The 21,994-nt window shown below is 47.1% G+C and overlaps 1 protein-coding gene across 2 annotated transcripts in view; it reads right to left on the bottom strand.

Annotated features, from left to right (window-relative positions):
- Window positions 1–306: 306 nt before the first annotated feature.
- ZDHHC14 (zinc finger DHHC-type palmitoyltransferase 14) overlaps window positions 307–21,994 on the bottom strand; it is a 242,980-nt gene continuing 221,292 nt past the window's right edge. The window contains exons 6-9 of one of the 2 annotated variants that reach the window (XM_032485248.1): window positions 19,716–19,818; window positions 18,530–18,639; window positions 13,632–13,734; window positions 307–1,578 (exon numbers count right to left, since the gene is read on the bottom strand). In XM_032485248.1, the coding sequence (XP_032341139.1) occupies window positions 1,180–1,578; window positions 13,632–13,734; window positions 18,530–18,639; window positions 19,716–19,818 (715 nt within the window). In that variant the 3' untranslated portion in view covers window positions 307–1,179. The remainder of the gene's footprint in view (window positions 1,579–13,631; window positions 13,735–18,529; window positions 18,640–19,715; window positions 19,819–21,994) is intronic. The other variant, XM_032485249.1, reaches the window with a different exon arrangement.

Below are 21,994 nucleotides of genomic sequence, written 5' to 3'. Positions count from 1 at the left end.
TCTTCCTGAACTCTCTTCCCAACCTACAGGTACCAATCTGTAAATAGGGAGCAAATTCCACTAAGACCGTGTCAAAAGAGATAAAGAAAAGGAAAAAAAAAACCCAAACAACAACAACAAATGATGGAAAGCTGCTCTCTTATCTAAGAAATCATCCCATAAATACCTGACAATTCAAAAGTTTGATGTTTTTTGGCTGTTTTGGGACCATTCCTTGCCAGGGATGCTTCAATAAAACTGAATTCTCTGCAGGCCATCTGGATGATTGTGGTATCACTTCAGCTGTTAAGGAGAACTGCACACAGATCCAGGATAACAGAGGACGTCATTTTATTGGCTGTCCACGGGAATGTGGTCACACAAGGAGGTGAAGACTGCGGCGGGTGTGGTACAACACAGCACCTTGTCTACCTACTAAACGAAGGATAACTGGTACTTGATATGGTAACACCCCAGCAGCTTCCGCAGGCTGGGAGCCACCTACCCATGTCGGATTAAGCTTAAGAAGCTGGTGAGGGGGTGGCACTGTCCATGGGTCTCGGTTTGTTGCACTGTCTTCCCTTCAAGCAGCACTGGAGAATTCACAAAATTAAAAAAGAAAGGAAAAGAAAGCCGCAGTTCCTTTTAAATACCAACACCACTGGGAACAGACTGCAGCGTGGCATGCAAATCCACATCTGGTCGTTTTTTTTCCCTTTAGGTTTTTTTTTTTTAATTAACAAATGGAATGGCATGTCTGTTTCAAATATTAGTATCATAACACTTAAGTGCAATTTCAGTCCGGCCACAAGTGTCATAAACCTTCTGTGTGTCTGTCCCAGAGAGGCAAGCAGAACCTCCAGGCATCCTCCTCTTCTGCCAGACTCTGATTGAGCCCCTCAAGGCTCCTCTCTCCCCAGGCCCACCCTTCATATTCCAAACACCTGAAAATAGCTCTTTCTCTATTTTCACTGTTATCAAAGCGGTCAGGGTGGAGAAGAAAAGTCAATAAAACCAAGGTGTAAGCCTTTGGGTCCTGCCCGCCTCCGCCCTCAGCAGGGATCCATTTCCTCTCCCAGTGGTCTTTGTGCTCCAGGACCTGAATGTGTCCCGGCCACCACCGCACAGGGTCACAGGAAGTCTTTCCCGACTGCCGTCTGCCTGTCCCCCTGTCTGCAGCCCCCGGCCGAGGCCACGCGGTCACACGGAGCTGAGCTTCACCAGGCCTCGCACGGAGTCTTCGTGCAGAGAGTCCTGGCTGGCCAGGCCCAGGACGTGCATGGTGCGGCTGTGGGCCAGGGGGCTGCCCGCCAGCATCCTGGGCGGCGAGGGCGCTTCCTCCGGGGTCAGGAACTGGTGGCCCACGTGCTCCTCTTTCAGGGGCAGTATGTCTGTGAGCGCGGCCTCCGCGGCGAGGTTGGGCATGGAGGAGGGCGGCGTGGGCTGCCCCAGCGTCAGGCTGGCACAGGGCGTGCCCAGACCCGGCTTCCCGGGCAGGTGCAGCTCGTCGCTGGTGAGGCTGGGCTCGCTCTGCAGCAGGGGCGTGGCCGCGGCCTGCAAAACGAATTTGGTGCTCTGAATGCACTGGTCTTGGTCGCACTGGAGAGCAGGAGGGAGCCAGCAAATAGGAGGAGAGAGGAGATGGCAGGAGGTGGGGAGGGAAGGGGGCATGGGGGGCAAGAGAGGGCGGGATGCGAGAGAGAGAGAGACCCGTTAGTGACACCTCGGTCAGACAGGGCAGAGAGCATGCGCAGTAGCCCAGTTCTGTTTGGCGCCACCCAGCACGTGGTAAATACCAACACCTGGTACCTAAATAGCTACTCAAACTAATAGTCACCCACAGGTACCCCGGGAGTACCACACAGCCACAGGCTTGATGTTCTGGGTCCCCGTTCACAGACAGGACCTAATTTAAAAATAATCCGTGGACAGAGGCACAGGGTTTGCCACCTGCATTGGTCCGAGGCTGGCGTTGCTTCTATGCTGAAAACCATTTTACCACGTTGTTTTAAAAATATAGGGGCCTGTACACCCATGTTCCCGGCAGCACTATTCACAATGCCTAAAAGGTGGAAGCAAGCGTTTATTGACAGATGAACAGGTAAATAAGATGTCATCTATACAGACAGTGGAGCATTATTGAGTCGTCAGAAGGAAGGACATTTTGACATGTGATGCAACATGGAAGAACCTTAAAGACATCGTGCTCAGTGAAATAAGCCAGGCATAAAAAGGCAAATACTACATGATTCCTAGAGGTACCTAGAGGAGGTATATGAGATACCTAGAGAAGGTGTTTTTTTGTTTTTTTTTTTTTTTCATTTTTGTCATTTTAACATTCAGAAAATGACACCTGGTAACAGTAGTAAAGCAAAACAAACAAACAAAAGATCAATATTTAACTTTCCCATTCACCCAAGTCTCACACTAGAGTTCTCTCCCCATCTCTCCCATAAAGGAGATATATATATGTATATATACACACACATATAAAAGGACTCATATATTATATGAGGTACCTAGAGAAGTCAAGCTCCTAGAGACAGAAAGCAGAATGGTGGTTGCCAGGGAAGGGAGATGGGGAGTTACGATTTAATTTAATGTATGGAGTTTCACTTTGTAGGAAGAGTTCTGGAGATGTCAATGGTAGTGAGGGTTGGATTAGAATGTGAATGTACTTAATGCCCCTGAACTCTACGCTTAAAAATAGTTAAAACAGTAAATTTTATGTTATGTATATTGTGCCACAAAAAAGAAAGAAAGGAAGAAAAGAAAGAAAGAAAGGAAAGAAGGAAGGAAGGAAGGAAGGAAGAAAAGAAGAAAGGAAGAAAGAAAGAAAAATACAGGGGCAACCGAAGCCCAAGGGTCTGAAGAGACTGTAAAATCTCTAGAATTCCTCACTGCTAAATTTTTGTCAGCCTCAAGAACCATTAATTGAGCTTCTGTGGTTTTTTAATCTGTAAAAGAGAATGCCAACATTTTATAAAAGATTTCCTTTTCTTCTAAGTATTCTTAAATCTTAACTCTTGTGTCCTTTGTTTCACTTTTTTCCACAAAGGAAATAGTGGGAACACTTTTCTAGCCGGGGGAATTTGAAACCCTTCCCTTGAGCTACGGGCAAGGTTCAGAACAGCCAGAAGAGACTTCTTGTACGCAGAGATCTTGAACTTGAGTCTGTGGTGACTTAGTTTTGGGAGCAAGTGTGGATATTAGGCAAGCATATCCTGTCTATGTTCAAGCAATAAGCTAGTGCTCCACTCTGTTTCTGCAGAAGATCTTAGAACAAACACGTGTCCCCTCTACAGATGCAGACCTGAGGATCAGATGTGGGGTTGGCTTAAGACCTGATGGAAAAAAGACCTTACGAAAAACAATCCCGGAGAAAAAATCCGGGATTTGGGACTGGGATTGTCTGACTGCAAATCCCTTTTTCCCACTCACATTTGTCACCTAGTAGGTGTTAGTAAATGTTTAGTAAATGTTGCTCGTCTGTTATCTCCATTCTGATTTTTTTGAACTCCAGGGTTACTGTTGAACCATGTTCTCATAGTTTTGGGATGGAGGGGCTTTGCTGTCTTTCCATCCAGAGGCATGCCTAGAACTGCTGTCACTCACCTACCGCTGGCACAGAACAGCCTAAACCATGCAACATGCAGGCTTCAGGGGAAAAAAGAGAGTTTACCCGAAGTCACAGTTCCTTAGGCTTTTACTTACTTCTTTGGCGCCAGTGTGGGTCCTTCCTAACCAAATGGGTTTCTTTCTAAAATCACAAGCGGTGGACTAGCCTGCCCCCAAGCCTCCATGAAGAGGTGGAAGAGGCACAGTCTCCAAGGAATTCACAGGTTTTAGACATTCAAAGGCATTGGTTCCAGGCAAGAGTAAGGGGCATGATGGAGTTTAAAGAGGGAAAGCAAGTCTCAAGGAAGATCTTGGCTTTTCTATCATGGCTTCATCTCGGCCAAGGATGGAACTTCAAAACGCTGAGAAGGGGAAGGGTGGGAAGGGGCTGAGGAGTGGGTGGAGGGCTACTTGGATGAGACAAAAATGCCATTAAAAAGTGCTTGAAAGGGGCTGTCAGGCGCTGACGGTCATTTAATACCCACATTTTCCCAATCATCTCCTGAACAGCAGTACTTATCCAAAGGGCAACTGCGTAGGTTTCGCTGCTCTTGCAGGGAATCTCAGCTCAGGGCAGGACCCTTTCTGGTGGGGGATGCTGAGCAGCGCGGCTGTCAGGGCTGCAGACAGCTCTGGTCGGCTCACGCTCTCCAGCACTGTCAGTTCCGTTCAGCATATCGGCTGAGTCTTGACAGGGCAGAGGCGAAGAGCAACCTTCCTGATTAAACATTCATCTTTTGGAAACTATCCCAGGGCTCTGGATATATTGTGCTTTGCAAAGAACATTTTATGAAAATCACCCTTTAGTGTCCCGGCTGATGGTGACAGCACAGCCTCTGAGCCGGCCACCCCCCCCCCCCCCCCGCCCATGGCCCCAGGGCTGAGAAGCCGCCCCAGAGAGCTCCAGATCTCAAATTAGGGCCCTTCCTGGATGATGGGATCTTGTTCTTCACTTTCCCTTCCGGAACCCTCACTCATCCTAGTACCTTCTGTCCACACAATACCCCCAGCTCTAGGGAAAGATGAAACTGAAAATTAGATTTGCTTGTCTCTGTTGACCTGAAGAAGGCGTTTCTTTTATTGAAAACTGATTGGCAAATTCTATTTGCCAAGCACTTCTGACCGGCTCTTACAGACTCTCAGAAAAATACATTAGAGGTCAGGGCTGGAGGAGATTTCCAACGTCAGGTAGCACAAACATGAGGAGAGAGGCGAGCTTCTCCTCGCTTTGTCTTTCTCTCTCCATCTCCAGGCAAGCGCCCTTTCCCCGTCCCTGATCACGTCTCTCCAGCTGTGCCCTGCAGCAGAGCTCATGGGCACCCACCAGAACCTTCTGGGATATAAGGGCTGCCAACAGTGGTCTGTTAAGTTCCTTAGAGCTAATGTTCACTGGGAGGTTGATGTGGAATTTGGGGGCCTTGAGATTCTATGCTAAAGCATCCTTGTGCTGACTTGAACGGACCTGTGAAAACTGGTTTTGCCTTTTTATATAGGATGTTGATTAATCAAACCTTGAGTTACCTTACTGAGATAGCACTACGCATGTGCAAGACAGGAACTTCTGTCTCCAGGATGACCCCAGACCAAGAATCTTCAGTTCACAGAACTCAAAGAATAGAAATGTTGCCACTGGAGCCCTTTAGGAAGCAAGGAGTCCTTCAATAAGGAAAACCTGGCTTCTGGCAGCACAAGTAGCTTTTACGGACTAACTGAAGACTAACCAGGTTCCAAGTTTGAAATTCCCCTAACCTCTTAAATTTTGCCCTAAAATCTGGATGGAGGAGGCAGATTTGAGTCCCACCTCCCGTCTCCTTGCTAGTCAACTTTCCAATAAAGCTCTTTCTTTCCTTAAAAGCTGGGGCCATCGTATTGGCTTCTATGCACACTGGGTGGTGAGCTGTTGCTAGGCAACACCTGGAGGTGGGTTTACTCTGAAGCTACAAGCTTAAGTTCAAGGCCTCTTGCTTGCTTGCTTTCCAAGGCCTTGCTTGTTGTTTTGTTTTGCATATTGTTTTCTTTTTCTTAAAGAGGACTCCAAGTTACATGACTCAGGCTCCTCCAAACCTGGGTCCACTCCTGCGCACACCTGTTGGCACTTTCTTGTTGCCAAACTGACAACATTAAAACTGTAGCAAATCCGTGCTCGGCCTCACAGCCAGGAGCCTGTTAGACATGCTCTCCGGTTTCCCAGAGGGAAAGCTGAAGGATCTAAATATGTGAAAGAAAACATTTAGCCTAAACCATTTAATTAAAAAAATTGAAATGTCACTCAAAATGAATATTTTGATGATAAAATAATGCCATCTGCAGCAACATGGATGGTCCTGGAGAATGTCATTCTAAGTGAAGTAAGCCAGAAAGGGAAAGAAAAATAGCATATGATATCACTCATATGTGGAATGTAAAAAAAAAGGACAAATGAACTTATATACAAAACAGAAACAGACTCACAGACATAGAATACAGACTTGGGGTTGCCAGGAGGAGGAGGGATGGGAAGGGATAAACTGGGAGTTTGAGATTTGCAGATACTGAATGTTATATACAAAGTAGATAAACAAGTTTATACTGTATAGCACAGGGAAATATATTCAATATCTTGTAGTAGCTTATGGTGAAAAAGAATATGAAAATGAATATATGTATATTCATGTATGACTGAAGCGTTGTGCTGTACACCAGAAATTGACACAATGTTGTAAATTGACTATACCTCAATAAAAAAAAAAGAATAAGAACTATACAGTGAAAAAAAAATGACTGTTTTGAAACTTGACTTGCATTACCTGACTTTAAACACTTCTTCGACAGGTATTTGTTTAAATATCTTAAAAGATGACTGTTTCTGTGAGTATAGTTATGGATATTTTTCTCGGTTGTTTATAGAAATTGCTTTCCTATTAATAATGAATGTACTGTCTGCCCCGTGTCCCCTCCCCTAGTTTACCTTGTGGTGTGATGTGTATCAGTGAGTGCATCTCTGTGACCACAAACCTAAGTGTCTAAACCCTGCTGTAACCCATACCTTTGAAAACCATGTGCCACATTTTAACTGATTTCTATTTAGAAGAACAATCTCATTTGAGGGGGCCTAGGGAGCAGGGTTTCTTCCACAGGATATTGTTTGTATAAATTTCCTATTAGCTCATAACAGGACACTGGAATGGGTTCCAACCAAGGAGAGGGCAATGACACTACCCAGTGGAATGTATAATTCTCATACTATTAACTTTGCTTGCTTTGAAAATCTTAAAAGAAACTCAACGACTAGGGAAGATCTGATTTAAAAAAAGTAAGGTCTTCTCCTCATTTTGCCAAATTCCAAGCAGGATGGGCTGATGAACCTTCATGGTTGCAATTCCCATCTGAGAACTTCAAGGGAGAAATTGGCCAATATTTTCAGGGTTACTGTCAAGATGACCCATGAAAAAAAGGTCCTCGCACCTCTGCCTGTTTACCTTTGCTTCTAATTCTTCTTTGCCCAGTTCGTGTTGACTTTTCTACTTAATTTTCTTTCTTACTGGCCTCACTGATTCTCTCTTTCCTGCCCCATCTTTTCCTTAGTTGACTTCCCTCCCACTTCTTCATTTTTCCTCTTTTCTCTTTCTCCTTCCTCTTCTCCTTTTCTTCCCCACTGTGACCTTTACGCCACCAGCCCGCCTTCCTGGCTGCTCATGTGAGGACTCTTGTCTTCAACCAGTAGAGGGAGACATCACTGCTCACTTTTTTCTCTCACAATTTGGTAGCAGGGCTTCTATTCCAGCACCAGGTCCAGAAGCCATGAGGTATATTTCAGTGTATCTAACCAGTTACATAATCCTAAGGAAAAACAACCAAGCATCCAGATATTGGACAGTGACAGTCCATCACGATGAAGAGGAAATTGAGAAACTCCTGTCTTGACTCCAAAAAAACACTTTAAAGTTTCATATTTATCAAATATTAGGTTGACCTATATGACACTGCCATTTTTTTAGGCCCAAAATAACCCAAATGCTGTTTACTGATAGAAAAGAAACCTGACTGCTTGTAAGAATGTCTACGGACAGACCCTTCTGTTGGCAGCATCAAACTAATATTACTGTCTGGAGTGCTGGAGCGTTTGCTGTGGTTGCAGTAAGTCACTGACAGCTGGTTGATTTACTGCCCAGATGAAGCACTGGCATTCAACTTGCAAAGAAGTTTATGGTTTCAGATGTTTGGATGTCACACACATTGTCACTTAATGTTACAATTTAAAAATACTGTAGGGATAAGTTATTTTTGTTTCTGCAGATTTTCAGATAAACTTGCTCATGTTGGAATACATTTTATTTTACTCTAGCTGACTTCTTGTCTGAGATAAACCTAGTGTACAGTTTAAACTCTGCTAAAACCAAAGCTAGGAGTTTTCTAGATGGTCTTGTATACAAATTAAGAATGAATGAAATGAGTTACTTCTTTTGCTCCAGTTCTGTCAAAAGTATTAGCATTGGGCATCGTTTATTTCTGCTTGGCTGCGAAGCTGTGTTCTGAGGTTTTATGAATGCTCACTTACTGTAATAAAAACACCACACATTTCTAAAATCCACCTAAAATGTAAGTTAGGAGGAGTGTTTTCTTTTTATTCTTTTATTCAACATTATTATTTAATTTTGCTCAACTTTTTTTCTATTATACTTGATTTTTCAGACTATGCATGGAGAGTTGCAATACTAGTTACAACTAGTTACCACTGCTAGGTGTAATCGTTTTGATATTGGATTAAGGGGATTTAAAAATGAGGTTAAGTAAATATAGCAAGTGATTTTCAAAAAAAAAAAATCCAGCAATTATGTACTATGTTACTATCTTTGTGTTTAGCATGTGATCCCAAAGGATCTTGGCAGTGCCAGATTTAAACATAAGCCATGACCCTGATCCTATACAGAACTTCAATTATTTGACAATCAAATGAGATATGCATAGTAAAACTGAACCATAACTGGATATCATGACTGTGCATACACGTATTGTCATGGAAAGAACTTCAATATAAGGTCATAATAAAAGCCAATGAAGAGGAAAACAGGGCTAACAAAAACATGGTCTTCAGTTGGCACTGGGGTTATGGGCATGTAATTCCAGTGTGGCTCCTCAGAATTTCATAGGTGTTCAGGTTATGCAGGGGTTACAAGCACCATTTTAATATTTTAATACCACTCTATTACTTCTCTAACATTTTCTTCCTTGGGAACTTATAGCAGAGGGAAGATCACTTAGGTGCTAAATAACCATTCCCATCTTCAAATTAGGTGAGATGGTAAGATAATAGTGAGTTTTCCCATTTTTTGAGATAGTAAGACCTCAGTGGGTATTTTGATGCCAACTATTTATCAATATTTACCTAATTTTTCTGTCCTACAATATCAGTATGTTTATCTAAGACTTTAAAACCTATATCTCTAATTTCTAAAATAATGCAATTTCCTTACGAGCACTTTTCCTACCATTTAGGAAATGCCCTTCTGATCTAGACTTTAAAATAAAATAATAGGTGAAAATCTGGCCCAAGATACCTAGGATCTCTTTCCCTCCAACCTTTCCTTCCCCTGCAAATGAACATGCCAAGTCTGGTGCTAAATATAAAGTCTCCAAATGCTGCTCCTTCGAGGTGAGTACTAGAAACACTTTTAGGTCAGAGGAATCATGTTCCATGGCTAATTCAGTATTCACTGCTGGTAGAGTGGATAACAAAAACGTGTGTCTGGGAATACGGCAATGTTGGCTGCAAAGTGTCTTCTAATCACAGAGACAGGGCTTCTATTCCCAGGAATTGTGGATAACTTATACTGGACTAATATTACCTCTCTGTGCAAGGAAGTAGACAAAACTGGCCAGAATATGTGAGGCAAACAGTTTCTAATAGTACACAACAGACAATGCAAGTTTGCAATCCCCAAGAGAAGGGAAACTCACAGGGTGAGCCCTGTAGTCAACCAGCCCTTTCCCTGGGAAGAATTTCCCAACCATGGTATAGGCTGTAAGCTGAGCAGAGCAAAGAAGTTCTGCTGGGTGGAGAAAGCAGAGATCAGAGGGTGAGGAAGCTTAAGTAGCTGGATCTGTAGGGCAGGGCATTGCAGAAAAGGATGCTGTGAAGACAGAGGAGCCAGAAATGCTAGTGGAGGTCTCCCACAAGTCTGTAGCCAACAGCTGTGCTGTGCTTGTGCAGGAAAATTACCCCTGCACCCTCTCCCCCCGAAAAGCTAATGAGACAGCAGCCATAATGGGGCTGAGAGAGGCACAGAGATACTAGAAGTTAAGAAAAGGGTGCTGGGTGACATTAATCTCATTAACACCCTCAATATCTTGTTAACATGCCTGGAATTCAGCTAAGGCATTAGGGAGGATGTGTCTTAGGAGTAAGAGTCATGCCCTAAAGTGAGATCCTGGACTACTCCTAACAAGCCTAAATCAAACCCTAATAAGATCTTCAGGGGAGACAGAATTTGGAGTTTGAACTCCTTCAGACTAGAGGGGCCTGAGAAAATCTTGAACTTTCCATAGAACTGCACTAATAAAGTCTAATACAAGCCTATACAAGTTCAAGATGATGAGTCACTAACTGAACAGCCTGCTAAAACAAGGAGCAATACTCTTCAGAAGATAACAAAATCCAGTCTGTACAGTATATTACCCAAAATGTTCAATATTCAATAAAACATCCATAGACATACAAATGAAAAGAAAAATGTAACCTAGAGTCAAGAAAAAAAGTGATGAACAGCCACCAAACTCAAGACAGCCCAGATATACTCAGTAGATAAAGATTTTAAGTAATATAATAATTATGTTCAAATAATTATAGAAAAATATGGCTTCAATGAGTAAACAGATATGGAATCTCAGTAAAGAAATACAACTTGGCAGAGAAATTAAAAGAGTCAAATGAAAATTCTGAAACTAAAAATTCTTACAGTCGAAGTGAAAAGTTCTCTGGATGAGCTTAACAGACTGGAGAGGGCAGAAGAAAGAATCAGTGATCATGAAGACAGATCAAAAGAAAGTATTCCATTTGAAGAACTGAGAGAGGAAGTTGAAGAAAAATGCAGGGAGCCTCAGGACCTATCCTCTGGGGTAATATCAAATGGTTAACATATGAGTAATTGGAGTCCCAGGAGGAGAGAAAATGAGATAAGGCAAAATTTTTAAAAAATAAAATAAAAAATAAAGACACTGGAACACAATCTGCCTCCTGGATCCACCTTCTGTTCCTGGTTCTGGCCTGTGGGGCCACAAAGAATGTATCTCATCTTAGTCCTTCAAAGAGCTTTCAGATACTGCCTCTCCTGAAGACATTATGATGTACTAGGGCCATGCCCAGCAGTGGGTAGGAGCCTTGGGACCAAAAAGATTTCTCCCAGCTTTAAGCTCAGTGGAAACCTGGGTTTCTCATAACAAAGGCAGCATGGTGAGACAGGAAGCGCAGGGGTCTCCAAGGCAGTTAACTTTTAAATTTATCTGTCTACAAGAAATCACTTTATAATTGGTAATGATTTCTCTGTAATCACACGTGTGCTTGGGAATTCTTATGAAGTGAGAAAAATCCTACCTACAAACCATTTCTAAAATGTAATAATAAAATTTTAATGAAAGCTAAATTTAACAACTAATGAAGTTGACATATTCATGTGTCTCATAGACGTTAAACATTCATTTTGATTTTGCTGTTTTCTTTCCATGTATCACAGCTTATAATTTTTTTTCAGGTCTTAAAATTTTTCTATTGGCAAACCACCCTCCATGTGCCACATTGCCTCCTGAGCCTCCTCCAGTACTTCTGGCCTCGTTCACCCCAAAGGAAATCTGATGGTATTACTCGTTGAACTGAGCCTTTGCAATGGCTCCCTGCCATGTACAGAGCACAATCCATGCTGTTTATAAGGCACCCAAAGCCCTTCATGAACTTCCTCTCCCTCCCTAGCTTCCTCCAATGCCTGCTTTGCAATCGACACCCCAGTGAGCCAGTCTTCCCTGTTCCTGCACACACAGCAGGTTTTGCCCCCACCGCCATGGTTGGACTGTCTATTACAGGCAGCCTAAGGAAGTCAAGGGAAAGAAATATTACAAAGAATTAGTTTCGTTGTCAGATTTGAAGTATTTTAGCCTATTTCCCCATATTTTGACAATTCTTGGAAACTGCTTGGTACGTGTATTTCTCTTGGCCTTAACTTTCTCAGAAGGGGAGTGAACAAAGCAAATAATGCAGGACCTGCAACCCAGGCCCTCACCCGCCTCCGTACTGGCAAGCCTCATGCCCAGCTCCTGCATTTGCTTTGCTTGGAACATCCCTCCCACTAATGGCTAATTCACTGTAACTCGTCTTTTGATGTTTAGCTCAGATGTCATTTTCTCCAGAAAGCTTTGCCTGAAACCTGAGCACACTTTTTTGGAGTTCCTACCACCCCCAGCCTTGCAGGTCCTGGCGCATTCTGTTGATATTCCTTCTTATACCTGTCTCTCTGAATAGACCATGTCTTAGTTGAGCCAAATTGACCTAAGATTTTTCTCAAGATAAAAGATTTCTTTGTGTTAAAGCAAAATATGGCTCAAAAGTCATTCCTTTTAATCCATAATTTTGGAGAGGGCACAAGAAATTGGAGACTATGGTAATAGTTGTCAAAGCTGGATTCCGATTAGAATCAAGTCAAAGCCCCACCCAGGGACTCAGACTTTACTGAGCTCAGTGCATTGCTGTCATGGTTCTCACAGGCATCCAAGGCTGAGGCCCGCTGGGTGGTAGTAAACTCAGCTCCCAGATGTCAGGGCAGGCTCTGAAGAGGTTCGGCTGACACGAACTGGAGGGTTTTTACACTTGAAATATGGCATGTGGTGGAAAGTACCCAGGCTTTAAATCCCTAATTGTGTGACTTTGAGCAAGTCACTCATTATTTTAAAGCCTCAACTGACCCAAAAACAAAATAGAAAATCTGAACAGACAAAGCAAAGCAAAACACAAATGAGACACCACGGCCAACAAATAAACAGCAGCCAGCTTCCCCTGCGGCTGGAGCCCAGCTTCCATGCCCTGAACACGGCCCAGGGTCACTGGGATTAATCTGTCTCCCTCTGTCCTGAGCGAATGACGAGGCAGCTTTGGGACTGCCGGCTCTCACTCTGCGGTTCTTTACTCTCAGGCTGACAGTCCACCCGGTTACCCTAAAGGGCAGGTCTGACCTGTTTATCATGGAAACTCTGTGGTGGGTGATTCAGGCCCACAGAGAGCGAACAGCGCTGGGGGCCACGGGAATGGGTCTCTTTCAGAAACGCTTTCTGAGGGAACTTTGTTCCAGATAAAAAGAGGCCGTTGCCTTATAGACACCTGAGGACTTTTAAGGCCCTGTTGGTCAGGACCAGGCCAGGCTGTGATTTCGGGTGCCCATGGAAAGACTCCCGCCCTGCCCCAAATCTCCCGTCAGCAGAGTGAAAACAAAACGTCTCTTCCACACCGCCACAGCAGCGTGACCTGGGAAACTCTCTGGAGAGGCACGCAGTCAGGTTTTGCTGTCAATCAGCGAACTCTGATCATTTGCACTAGGGTGTGCATGGCTGCCTAGGATTCTGGGAGAATGCGGGGGGAACTGGCAGCACTGTCCACTGCACACTCAAAGAGGGGCTGGGGCAGTAGGTACAGACTGAGGCAAAGGGACAGCATGGGACATGGGGACTCTCCAGACAGCCAGCTCCACTTGGGGCGGCAGTATTTTGCCCCCACAGAGCACCCTGGTTCTGTGTAAGGGGGCTTCCCAGCACAGGGTGCCACAAGCTCTTTCTGGATGAGACGTTGCACGTGTGTTTCCCCTACACATTCCCGAGCAGAACGACCACCCGGGGCCATAACCCTTCCTTAGGGATACTGCCTTAATTTAACGCTTCCTTTCCCTCCTGAAGCCTTCTGGTCAATGGGTGTCCCGGGAAGCTTTCCCGGCTTGCTTGATTGTTACTGGGTTAGTGAACACAGAAGCGGGAGAGAAGCCTTTGCGGGGAGCTGCGGCCCCACTGCAGGTGGCCCCTACCATGTCGCTCTGTGACTGAGTGGCCCCGTACGCGGCCATTCCGTTGGAGGGTGCGGCTGGCTGTGGGGTGTCAGGCTGGATGTACCCTCTTCTGTCAATTAGGCTACAAGAGAAAACAGAACAACACAGGAGGCAGAGCGTGAATAAAAAGCTAAAGACATCATCAACACTTTGAATTTCCACCTCGGGGCGGGGGGGGGGGTCTTCCTTTCTGTGATGGACCCCCCAGGCACCTTGGAATACACCTCCGCTCACCTTCACGTGTGGTCAGGCTCCAAAGTGCATCACTTTTGCCCTTCAAGACGCTTATAGCATCTGTTCCCTCCCTGCCACCTGCTGCAGGCCCCCATGTTGTCCTCAGGCCTCACCTCCACCAGTCCCTGCCCTCCGGTCCCGTCCTCGGCTGTAGGGCTGGTGTTCTTCCTGACGCCATCCTGATCACATCACCCCTCCTGCCAGCATAGCCTCCATCAACTACCAGCGGAGGCCAGACCTCTGTGCTTGGCCTTCAGGCCTCACACAACCCATCCCCAACCTTCCTCTCCAGCCTCAGATCCACATTGTATCACACACATGGCATTCGCAGCATAGTTTCTTCAAATAGCATGTCTGAGCACCTGCTGTGTGCTCTTGGGGAACAGAGATAACTGCCCGCTGCGCACTCTCGACTTTGCATCTCTGTTACTTTTGCTCAGGCTCTGGCTTTTCATTGCCAAAACCCCTCCACTGTCTGTTCTTTGTGCTCTTGGCCGTATGTCTGCTTTCCTCCCTCATCTGGCTTCTCTAAGCCCCGCCTATGATCCCCGATTGCACAGATCACCGCTCGCCTGGTGTCATCGTGACCAGACGAGTGTCTCTGCTGAGCAGTCTGCAAGCTCCTGAGGGCCGCCTTTATCTTATCTCCCCAATAGCACCTGCCTCAGGGGGATTCAGTCCCTATGTCGAGCCCTCGGGGCGCCTTGGGCACCCATATCACATCGTGCTGGCATGTCCGTGTCCACATGCATCTGTCACGGGGTGTAAGCTTCACCAGGGCAGGAGGGGTCTTGTGATCATCATACAGCCACAGATGACTCCCAGCAGGTGCTGAGCAAATGCTTGCTGACAGGATGAATGAAAATGGGTCCCCAGTCTCCCACAGACAAGTTTTCTGAATAACGCTTCTTGTCTTTTCTCCATGGCCCTGCTGCCCAGGTAGAAGGTGGGGGCAAAGCTTTACTCTGCCACCAGAAGAGCTGCCTTTTTTCCTCCCTGGCTGAAGACTCCGTGTTGATGGGTCTAAGGGCAGAAACACGGAGGGGAACGGGAGGTTCCTCCCATATGCTGGCCTCCCGCAGTGGCCTCCCATGGTTTGGGGCTGGGCCACACTCCCAGCAGCCTCTACGGGACGCCCCGAGCACATCCACATGCCCATGTGCTCCCCCTCCTGTTCCACGCATCAGCTCTGCTTTCAGAAGATCAGGGTTATCGTCCCAGCTACCACCTTCAGGTCTTCAAGTGACAGGCTAACAAGCCATTAAAAAAGACTTGTGACAGGATCTGGAAGTGGGACTCTCTCTGCTTCAGTTTTGAAAAAACAAGAGGCTACAAGAACCTCCATCTTCCAAAGGGAAGATGCCGGACCCCCCCCCCCCAACGTGGGACCGTCAGAGAGGTTCTCAGACCAAGTCTGCAGCCGCCTTCAAGGGTATAAAAGATCGAAGGTAAAAGAGCAAAGGATGCCTTGGGGAGAGGGGTCACCTGCTCCTGCCGGGTGATGAGAGCAAGGGTGGGGGCCGGTGAGGTGAGGGCGGGGGCCGGGCGCAGTCCTGGGGAGAGAGCCGGTGCGGAGCTGGCTGGAAGGGGCATGTTGGGGGTCAAATCGTATCCCCCCAAAACGTATGCTGAAATCCCAGTAGGGGTGTTACCTTTCAGTGAACTTTGAAGTTCTGATTCACTGAAATGACACTATTTTATAGGAAATGAAAGTGCCCTGAGTCCTTTTCTTTTTTTCCCCCCAACTGACAGGAGAAATTAAGGGACTTGCAGGGGATTTTATCCAGGAGCAGAAAAAGAACCAGGTCACAAAGAGTCTGAAGGGACAGCAGGGATTATAGAGAAACTTCTCGGCCTGCTTCCTACGCATTCAGCCTGTTGAGAAGTACCAGCCATGCACCAAGACTGTGACACTCTGTCCCAAGTCCCCTCCTGGCTCTCACGATGGCCCCCCTGAGCTCATCTCAGTTTCTTGCTTCGCCCCTCGAGATCCCCTCACTGCCGCCCACAAACAACTCCCCCAGTTCCTCTTCTGACAAGCCAGGCTCCCCCCTCACCTCTGGGTCTTCGCACATGCTGGTCCCTGTCCTCCCACAATTCCTTTCCTCCAACTCCTCCTGATCCTTTGGAAGAGATCACACCTTACACCCCTCCTCTGGGAAGCCCTCCCAGGTGTCCCAGAGAACCTGCACCCCGACGCCATCACAGCCCCTCCAGCCGAGCAGGCTTGCTGTTGATGGGTTGATGGGCCTGTGTTGTTGATGTTTTCTCTCGTGCGTCCTCAGCCCCCAGCACACAGCATGTGCTCATTAACAGTGGCCAAGGGGATTCTTTCAACTGGTCAACCCACAGCTCCAGTCCATAGGTCCTTACCCTGACCACGTCTTAGGACTTTTTGTCTTTCCAATCTTCCATTCCTCCTACCTGCCCTGTTAGGAGGGCCCCCTTCCCCAAACCTGGCTGTTCCCACTCTGCTGCCCCACACCTCTGGGGACATTGTGCAGGGAACTGACTGTGGGTCTTTGCCCTCACGGTCTGGAGCTCTCCTGGGAGAACACAAAGACGCACTCATCCTTCCTCACGAGCACATAGTTACATGGCTTAAGAGCATTTTAGAGACAACTCAGGCACACAATGCTGGACACATGGGTGGTCCTCAGCCCCTGACTGAAGTGAGGGATGCTGGTCACTTGACAGGTTCGTCTGGGACGCACAAAGACAGCCCTGGCCCTCTCAAGGGCACGGAGGTTGGGTGAGGCAGGTCAGAGAGAGGAGAGGGCAAAGCAGGGAGCAGCAAAGACAAGCACTGTCCCCTCCTCGCCTCTGCCGGGAACAGCTCTGGGGAGCGGAGCCTGAAGGCAAGCAGGAGGGCAGCGCCCCATCTTCCCTGCACAAAGCTCTGAGTGGTTCAGCTGTTCCAAGGGCAGGGCCGTCCCTGAGAAATGCCCCATCCAGAGGGACTTGGATTTGGGAAAGTATACAGCCCCAGCTCAGCCAACACAGCAAATTCAATCCAGTTGTGGAAAAAATCATTTCGGCTATGACAAGATTTGATCTATAAACAATACAGAGCAGTGCCAAGTGCAAATCAAAGACTTGGGAACAAGAAGAGAGATTTGGACAGAATGTGACAATTTAAATTCCTTTCCTAGGTTCAGATGTCTATTTCAGAGACGGGGAAAGACACTTCTGCCTCCTTGACTCTGTGTCGTGGCCTGCTCCCACCATCCACAAAGCAACACACCCCAGTAGGAAACACAAGCTAAATTTGAAAAACCAAGCATTTCCAGAGGTTTGTTCTGCTCTAAAGAGCCCCCGGAGGGGCTCCTGGGTGGGTCTGACCAGAGTCCTTCGCTGCCCCTCTGGCCAGGCCCTCCTCAGAGGCCTCAGAGGGACAGGAGGGGCCCCCAAATTCAGGATGAAAGCGGCACACTGGGCTCCCAACTTTCTAGACCCAAACTGGAAAACAATTTCCAATTATCCAATAGCACCAGTGACTATAACCCAGTACCAATTACCAAATGGCCTTGGAATATATGCTTGATTATTTTTTGGGGGGTGGTGGGCATCACTCTTCCTTCCCTAATGAAGTTTCATTGAGGCTGATGAGCAGATTCAGTTTGCATTCCATGAGCACAAACCAGTGATGTCTGACCATGTAGCTCTCAGGAAGCAGTGGGACTGCTGTGGAGAAAGCCCAGTGGCTTTTGTGGTTTCTCTTCATTTACACAGTTAGAAGCCAAAAGGGAGGAAGGCTTGGAAACACATTCTAGAGACCTGGTATACTTACTACAAAATTTTGATGATTGTTTGGCTAATCCATTGGAAATATTCTACATGGGTGTAACTCACAAATAATCAAGAATTGACTGTATTTGGCATAATTCTGACTTGGAGGCAGCATTGTACCATCAACACACACACTGGTTCTGATGTCCAAAGCCTGGGTTTGAGTCCTGACTTGGCAGCATTTACTAGCTGTGTGATCTTGGGCACGTTATTTAACCTCTCTGTGCCTCAGTTTCCACATCCATACAATGGGATTAATAGTACCGATCTCATAGGTACAGAGTGAGGTTTTAAAAGTTAATCCACGTAAAGCATTTGCAGCACAGCCTAATGCTATTCAGTAAATTTCAGCCACTGCCACTGTTAACGTTACTGCTGCCTTACCACCACCATCTCAACTGCTCCCACCCACAAGGATCACTCCCTCTGAACTATTATAGCATTTATATTCTGTACAGCTCAGTTCTTAGCACTTCTTTCTACAGGTTTCCTAATTGCCTCCTACGTCATATCCTGGGTTCCTTAATAGAGCCCCCTGCTTATCACGGACATTCAACATCATCCAGTCATTCCTGGGTCACGTGCCTCAGTCTCCCTATTTTGATCCTGAGGAGATTTTCCCCAAACTTGATTCCAATTCAGTGGAATGTTAGCCCAAGCATCACACAACAAGCAGAGCACAAGCCGGATCTCTACTGTGTTAAGGCCGTGTCTCCACGGCAGGAAGCAGAGCGCTGGCCTGGCCAGCGGTTACACGGTGGTGAGGTCCCTGCCGCCTGAGGCCGGTGCCAGCACAGCCAGGCTGTGTGCTTCCCCCAGATCCGTTAAAGAGGGTCGCACTGTCTGAATCTTACCTTGGAGAGATGGGCCCACACAGGGCAACACAGCAATTTGTAAAGATATTTCCGTAGCTGTAGGGGTTGTAATTTTCTTTACCTCTTTTATTTGACCAAGATCCTTTAATCTGAAAGAAAAAGACAGTCAGTGACACACTATCCCTCACACCAATGCCGCAGTTCAGGTGAGTCGGGCCGTGAGAAGCCCACAGAGAGTGCAATGGTCTTTCCTTGTTTCTTCAGCAGGAGAAACTGAGGTACTTTTCTCAAGGAAAACTGGCATTTACCTCAAATTTGGAAACACCCCAAAACAAAAGGTCAGACTGGGGAGAAAGGAACATTCTGTGAGGGCAGTAATCTCTTATTTCTATTACATAGTATTTAAAGGCCAGCTCACAGAAGTCAGTGGAGAGTTTTTCATATCACATTTAGTTGTTAAATAGTAATGAAATGAATGGTGACAGAAAGGGGTAACGTGCCCCCTCATTGGCCATTTGTAGCCTAAATTCAGCCTTGTCCTATTGCCAAGATAACTTTGCAGAATATTTCTAATGTTCATAGTTACCAAATACTAGTAACTGTCTTAATAGTCTCTTAATTCATATACCTCATCGGCACTGATTTTCCAAGCCTTTAAGGCAACCTGACTAATTCTGAGACATTTAATTCCTGTACTGACAGAGACTTCTGCCAGAATTTAAATATTCAGGGCAAAGAGGACCAGGGTCATGAAGACACATTTCTAACATTGGGTTTTCCAGTTTTATGCCTGTTCTCTGTCTGCAGTAAATACAGGCAGATAATCCTGGACAAAAAGTTAAACTCTGGGCAGGGACGATCTCCTTCCAAAATGAAATGGAGCTGCTCACTGTGAAAGGTAGACTCCAGCCTACATGGTCTCTCTCCAGCAGGGCAGGGGTGACTCCCAGAACTGTACTGTAAAGGAGTAGAACAGATCCCTTCCCCCGCCTTGGAACTGGTGTCACTTGGCCAATCTTAGTATCTACATGATGTGGTCAGACAGCAAGACAATTTAGGGATTTGCAATAATCAGGAGACTGATGTTGGAAAATGTTTCCACTGTGCGCTCTTTGCTCCCAGGGTCATGTCTGGATGGGGAATAAGGAAGACCTGGGCCCCCACCTCTTCTTTCTATTTTCCCCACAAAAGCATACACCAGCGCCCCACCCCACCAGGAACTTACGTCTTCGTTCGTAGTCTGGTTAGAGCTGATCAGATAGGTGTGGAAACCTGAGAGCCCCACGATGGACCAGACAGAGAAGAAGCACACCACAGCCTCTAGCACGGTGACCTGGAGTCAAGGAGGCGAACTGGCAGGGCGGTGACATGCGCCGGGCCCCCGGGAGCCAGAGGACTGGAATTTGGACAGGAAACACCCACAGGCCCTCACTCGGTCCCCTTGTGTCCTCCCAGCCAGGGGAGACCCTCCGGGGCAGCCCAAGGCCACGTTCTCCTTCCCGTCACAGCACTTGCTCTCAGTAAGGGATTGGGGAGGGGTCCTCTGAACTTCTCGCAGCTGACAGCGCCTCTGACTGTCCTCCCCGCCTGACCTTCGCCCTTTCCCTGTGACTCACCACGTAGCCAACGGTGGTGGCATCAAAACCAGGGAGCACGCTGGCTGGTGCTGGCAGCGGCCCAGGCCGTCGCCAAAAGGACACATTATTGAAGATCACTTCAGTCATAGACTCTAATTTTGGCTTCTGAAAGCTGAGGACTGTAGCACTAACAGGTTTCTCCCCAACCTGAACTGAGGCTATGACAGTCACCAGCAGGGCGGCCGCAGGTGGCTGTGCCCTGGGCAGGGCTGATCCCCTGCGCTGCCTCTCTCCAGATGGCCCTCCAACCCGTGGACTGCCCGCCTCCACTGTGGATGGACTTCTGACCTGGCGGGGCATTTCTCAGTGTGGTATCAGGTACTGTTCCTTGGGGGACCTTTTCCCAGACCCTCAGCCAACCCCGACACATAAGGCTATCCTCAGCTGTTCAACAGGCAACTGGGAACTGGATGCACCCCAGACATGGAGTGATCGGGAGTCTTGAGTTCCACAAGATGTGCTATAACTGAAGGAGAAAAAGCCTGGCTCTCTTCAACAGACGAGATAAATCAACCAAGTGTGGCCATTTGAAAAGACCAGAGAATTTCTCTGTCCCACATATGTTTGTAAAATTCTATTTTCAAGATACGATGTTTCTCAGGACAGAAAAAAATCATCTTAGGTCTGGGAGTTTAAATATACATCATGCATCCCCCATCGATAAATTTCAGACCAGAGAAGGTAAATACTCATTGCAAGGAGGGAAGCCATGGATCATGCTGTAATGCCTCACTATTGACAATTTTTTCAGGATTGGATATAAGTCATCTTCAGACCAGCGAAATGAATACATTATCAAGTGAAGGGCCATCATCTGCCACGTCATGATTAACAAACGCCACTGTCCGGGCACGGGAGGCTGCCCAGAAAACAGGACGAATGACTCGGCTCCTCCTGTGACGGCCTTTCAACATCAGGATTAACTACTGGGTCTGATCTTGGAAAAGCAGAAAAACATTTTACTTTCCTAAGGCTTAAATTTCTAGAAACTGCAAGGTCTCAGAAAAGCCCCAGCCTGAAATTAAAAGGACATCTCAAAGGAAGGATGCCCCGGGGTCAGCTGGCCAAGGTGAAACCAGCCCAGAGCAGCTGGGCCCCTTAGAGTTCTCTGACACACCGAGCTCCTGGGGGCCCCCCACCGCCCAGTCCTCATGGAGGAAGGGGGTGAGCAGGATGGAGGAGGCGCTGCACCTCCCAGGAAGAGGAAAACTAAGATGGAGTCTGGAAAAGTGGATAAGTACGGAGGAGTGAGGAAGACCAGTGGGAGAAAAGAGTGATGCAGAGAGCCCTCCCCAGGGCTGTCACCAGCCCAGGCAACCCCTTCATTTCTCCCAGGGTCTCCCAGGTGGGTGAAAGGTGAACATGAGGACACAGGGATGGTGGCCCAGGTAGCAAAGATGGCCTTGTTCTTAACCGCCTTCCAAAGGGTCAGGGCTCCCCACTCCTGCCCCCTCCTCCCGCCCTCATCCTCCCACCCAAGAGGGTGCAGACTGGGAGGCAGCCACGTGGGCGTCATGCCCCACACTGGCTCAGAAGCAGAGGCGACATGGAGCCCGGGAAAAGCGGTGAGGAAGCAGTGGGAAGACTGAGTCGGGAGAACCAGGTTGCATAAAGGGAGGTGACACTGGCAGTGACTCTGCACAGGCTGGAAAAGACAAGAGGTGGCGGGATCAAAGAGGAGGTGACAGAGGAAATGGAAACTAGGGTAGAAAAGGGAGAACGAAGAATGAACCAGAAGATGTCTTTACTGAATGATTCACAGAAGGCCGAACTTCGGTCTCAGACGTGCTTAGGTGTCACCAGCAGTTTACAACCCAGGTAGAATGATGGTCCTGTCAGACATACATGACATCCATACGTGTGAACC

The sequence above is a fragment of the Camelus ferus genome, chromosome 8, assembly GCF_009834535.1.
Source record: "Camelus ferus isolate YT-003-E chromosome 8, BCGSAC_Cfer_1.0, whole genome shotgun sequence".
In the NCBI taxonomy this organism is placed as follows: Eukaryota; Metazoa; Chordata; class Mammalia; order Artiodactyla; family Camelidae; genus Camelus; species Camelus ferus.
The sequence above is the reverse complement of the archived record's forward strand: the minus strand, read 5'-3'. Positions and strand labels throughout refer to the sequence as shown.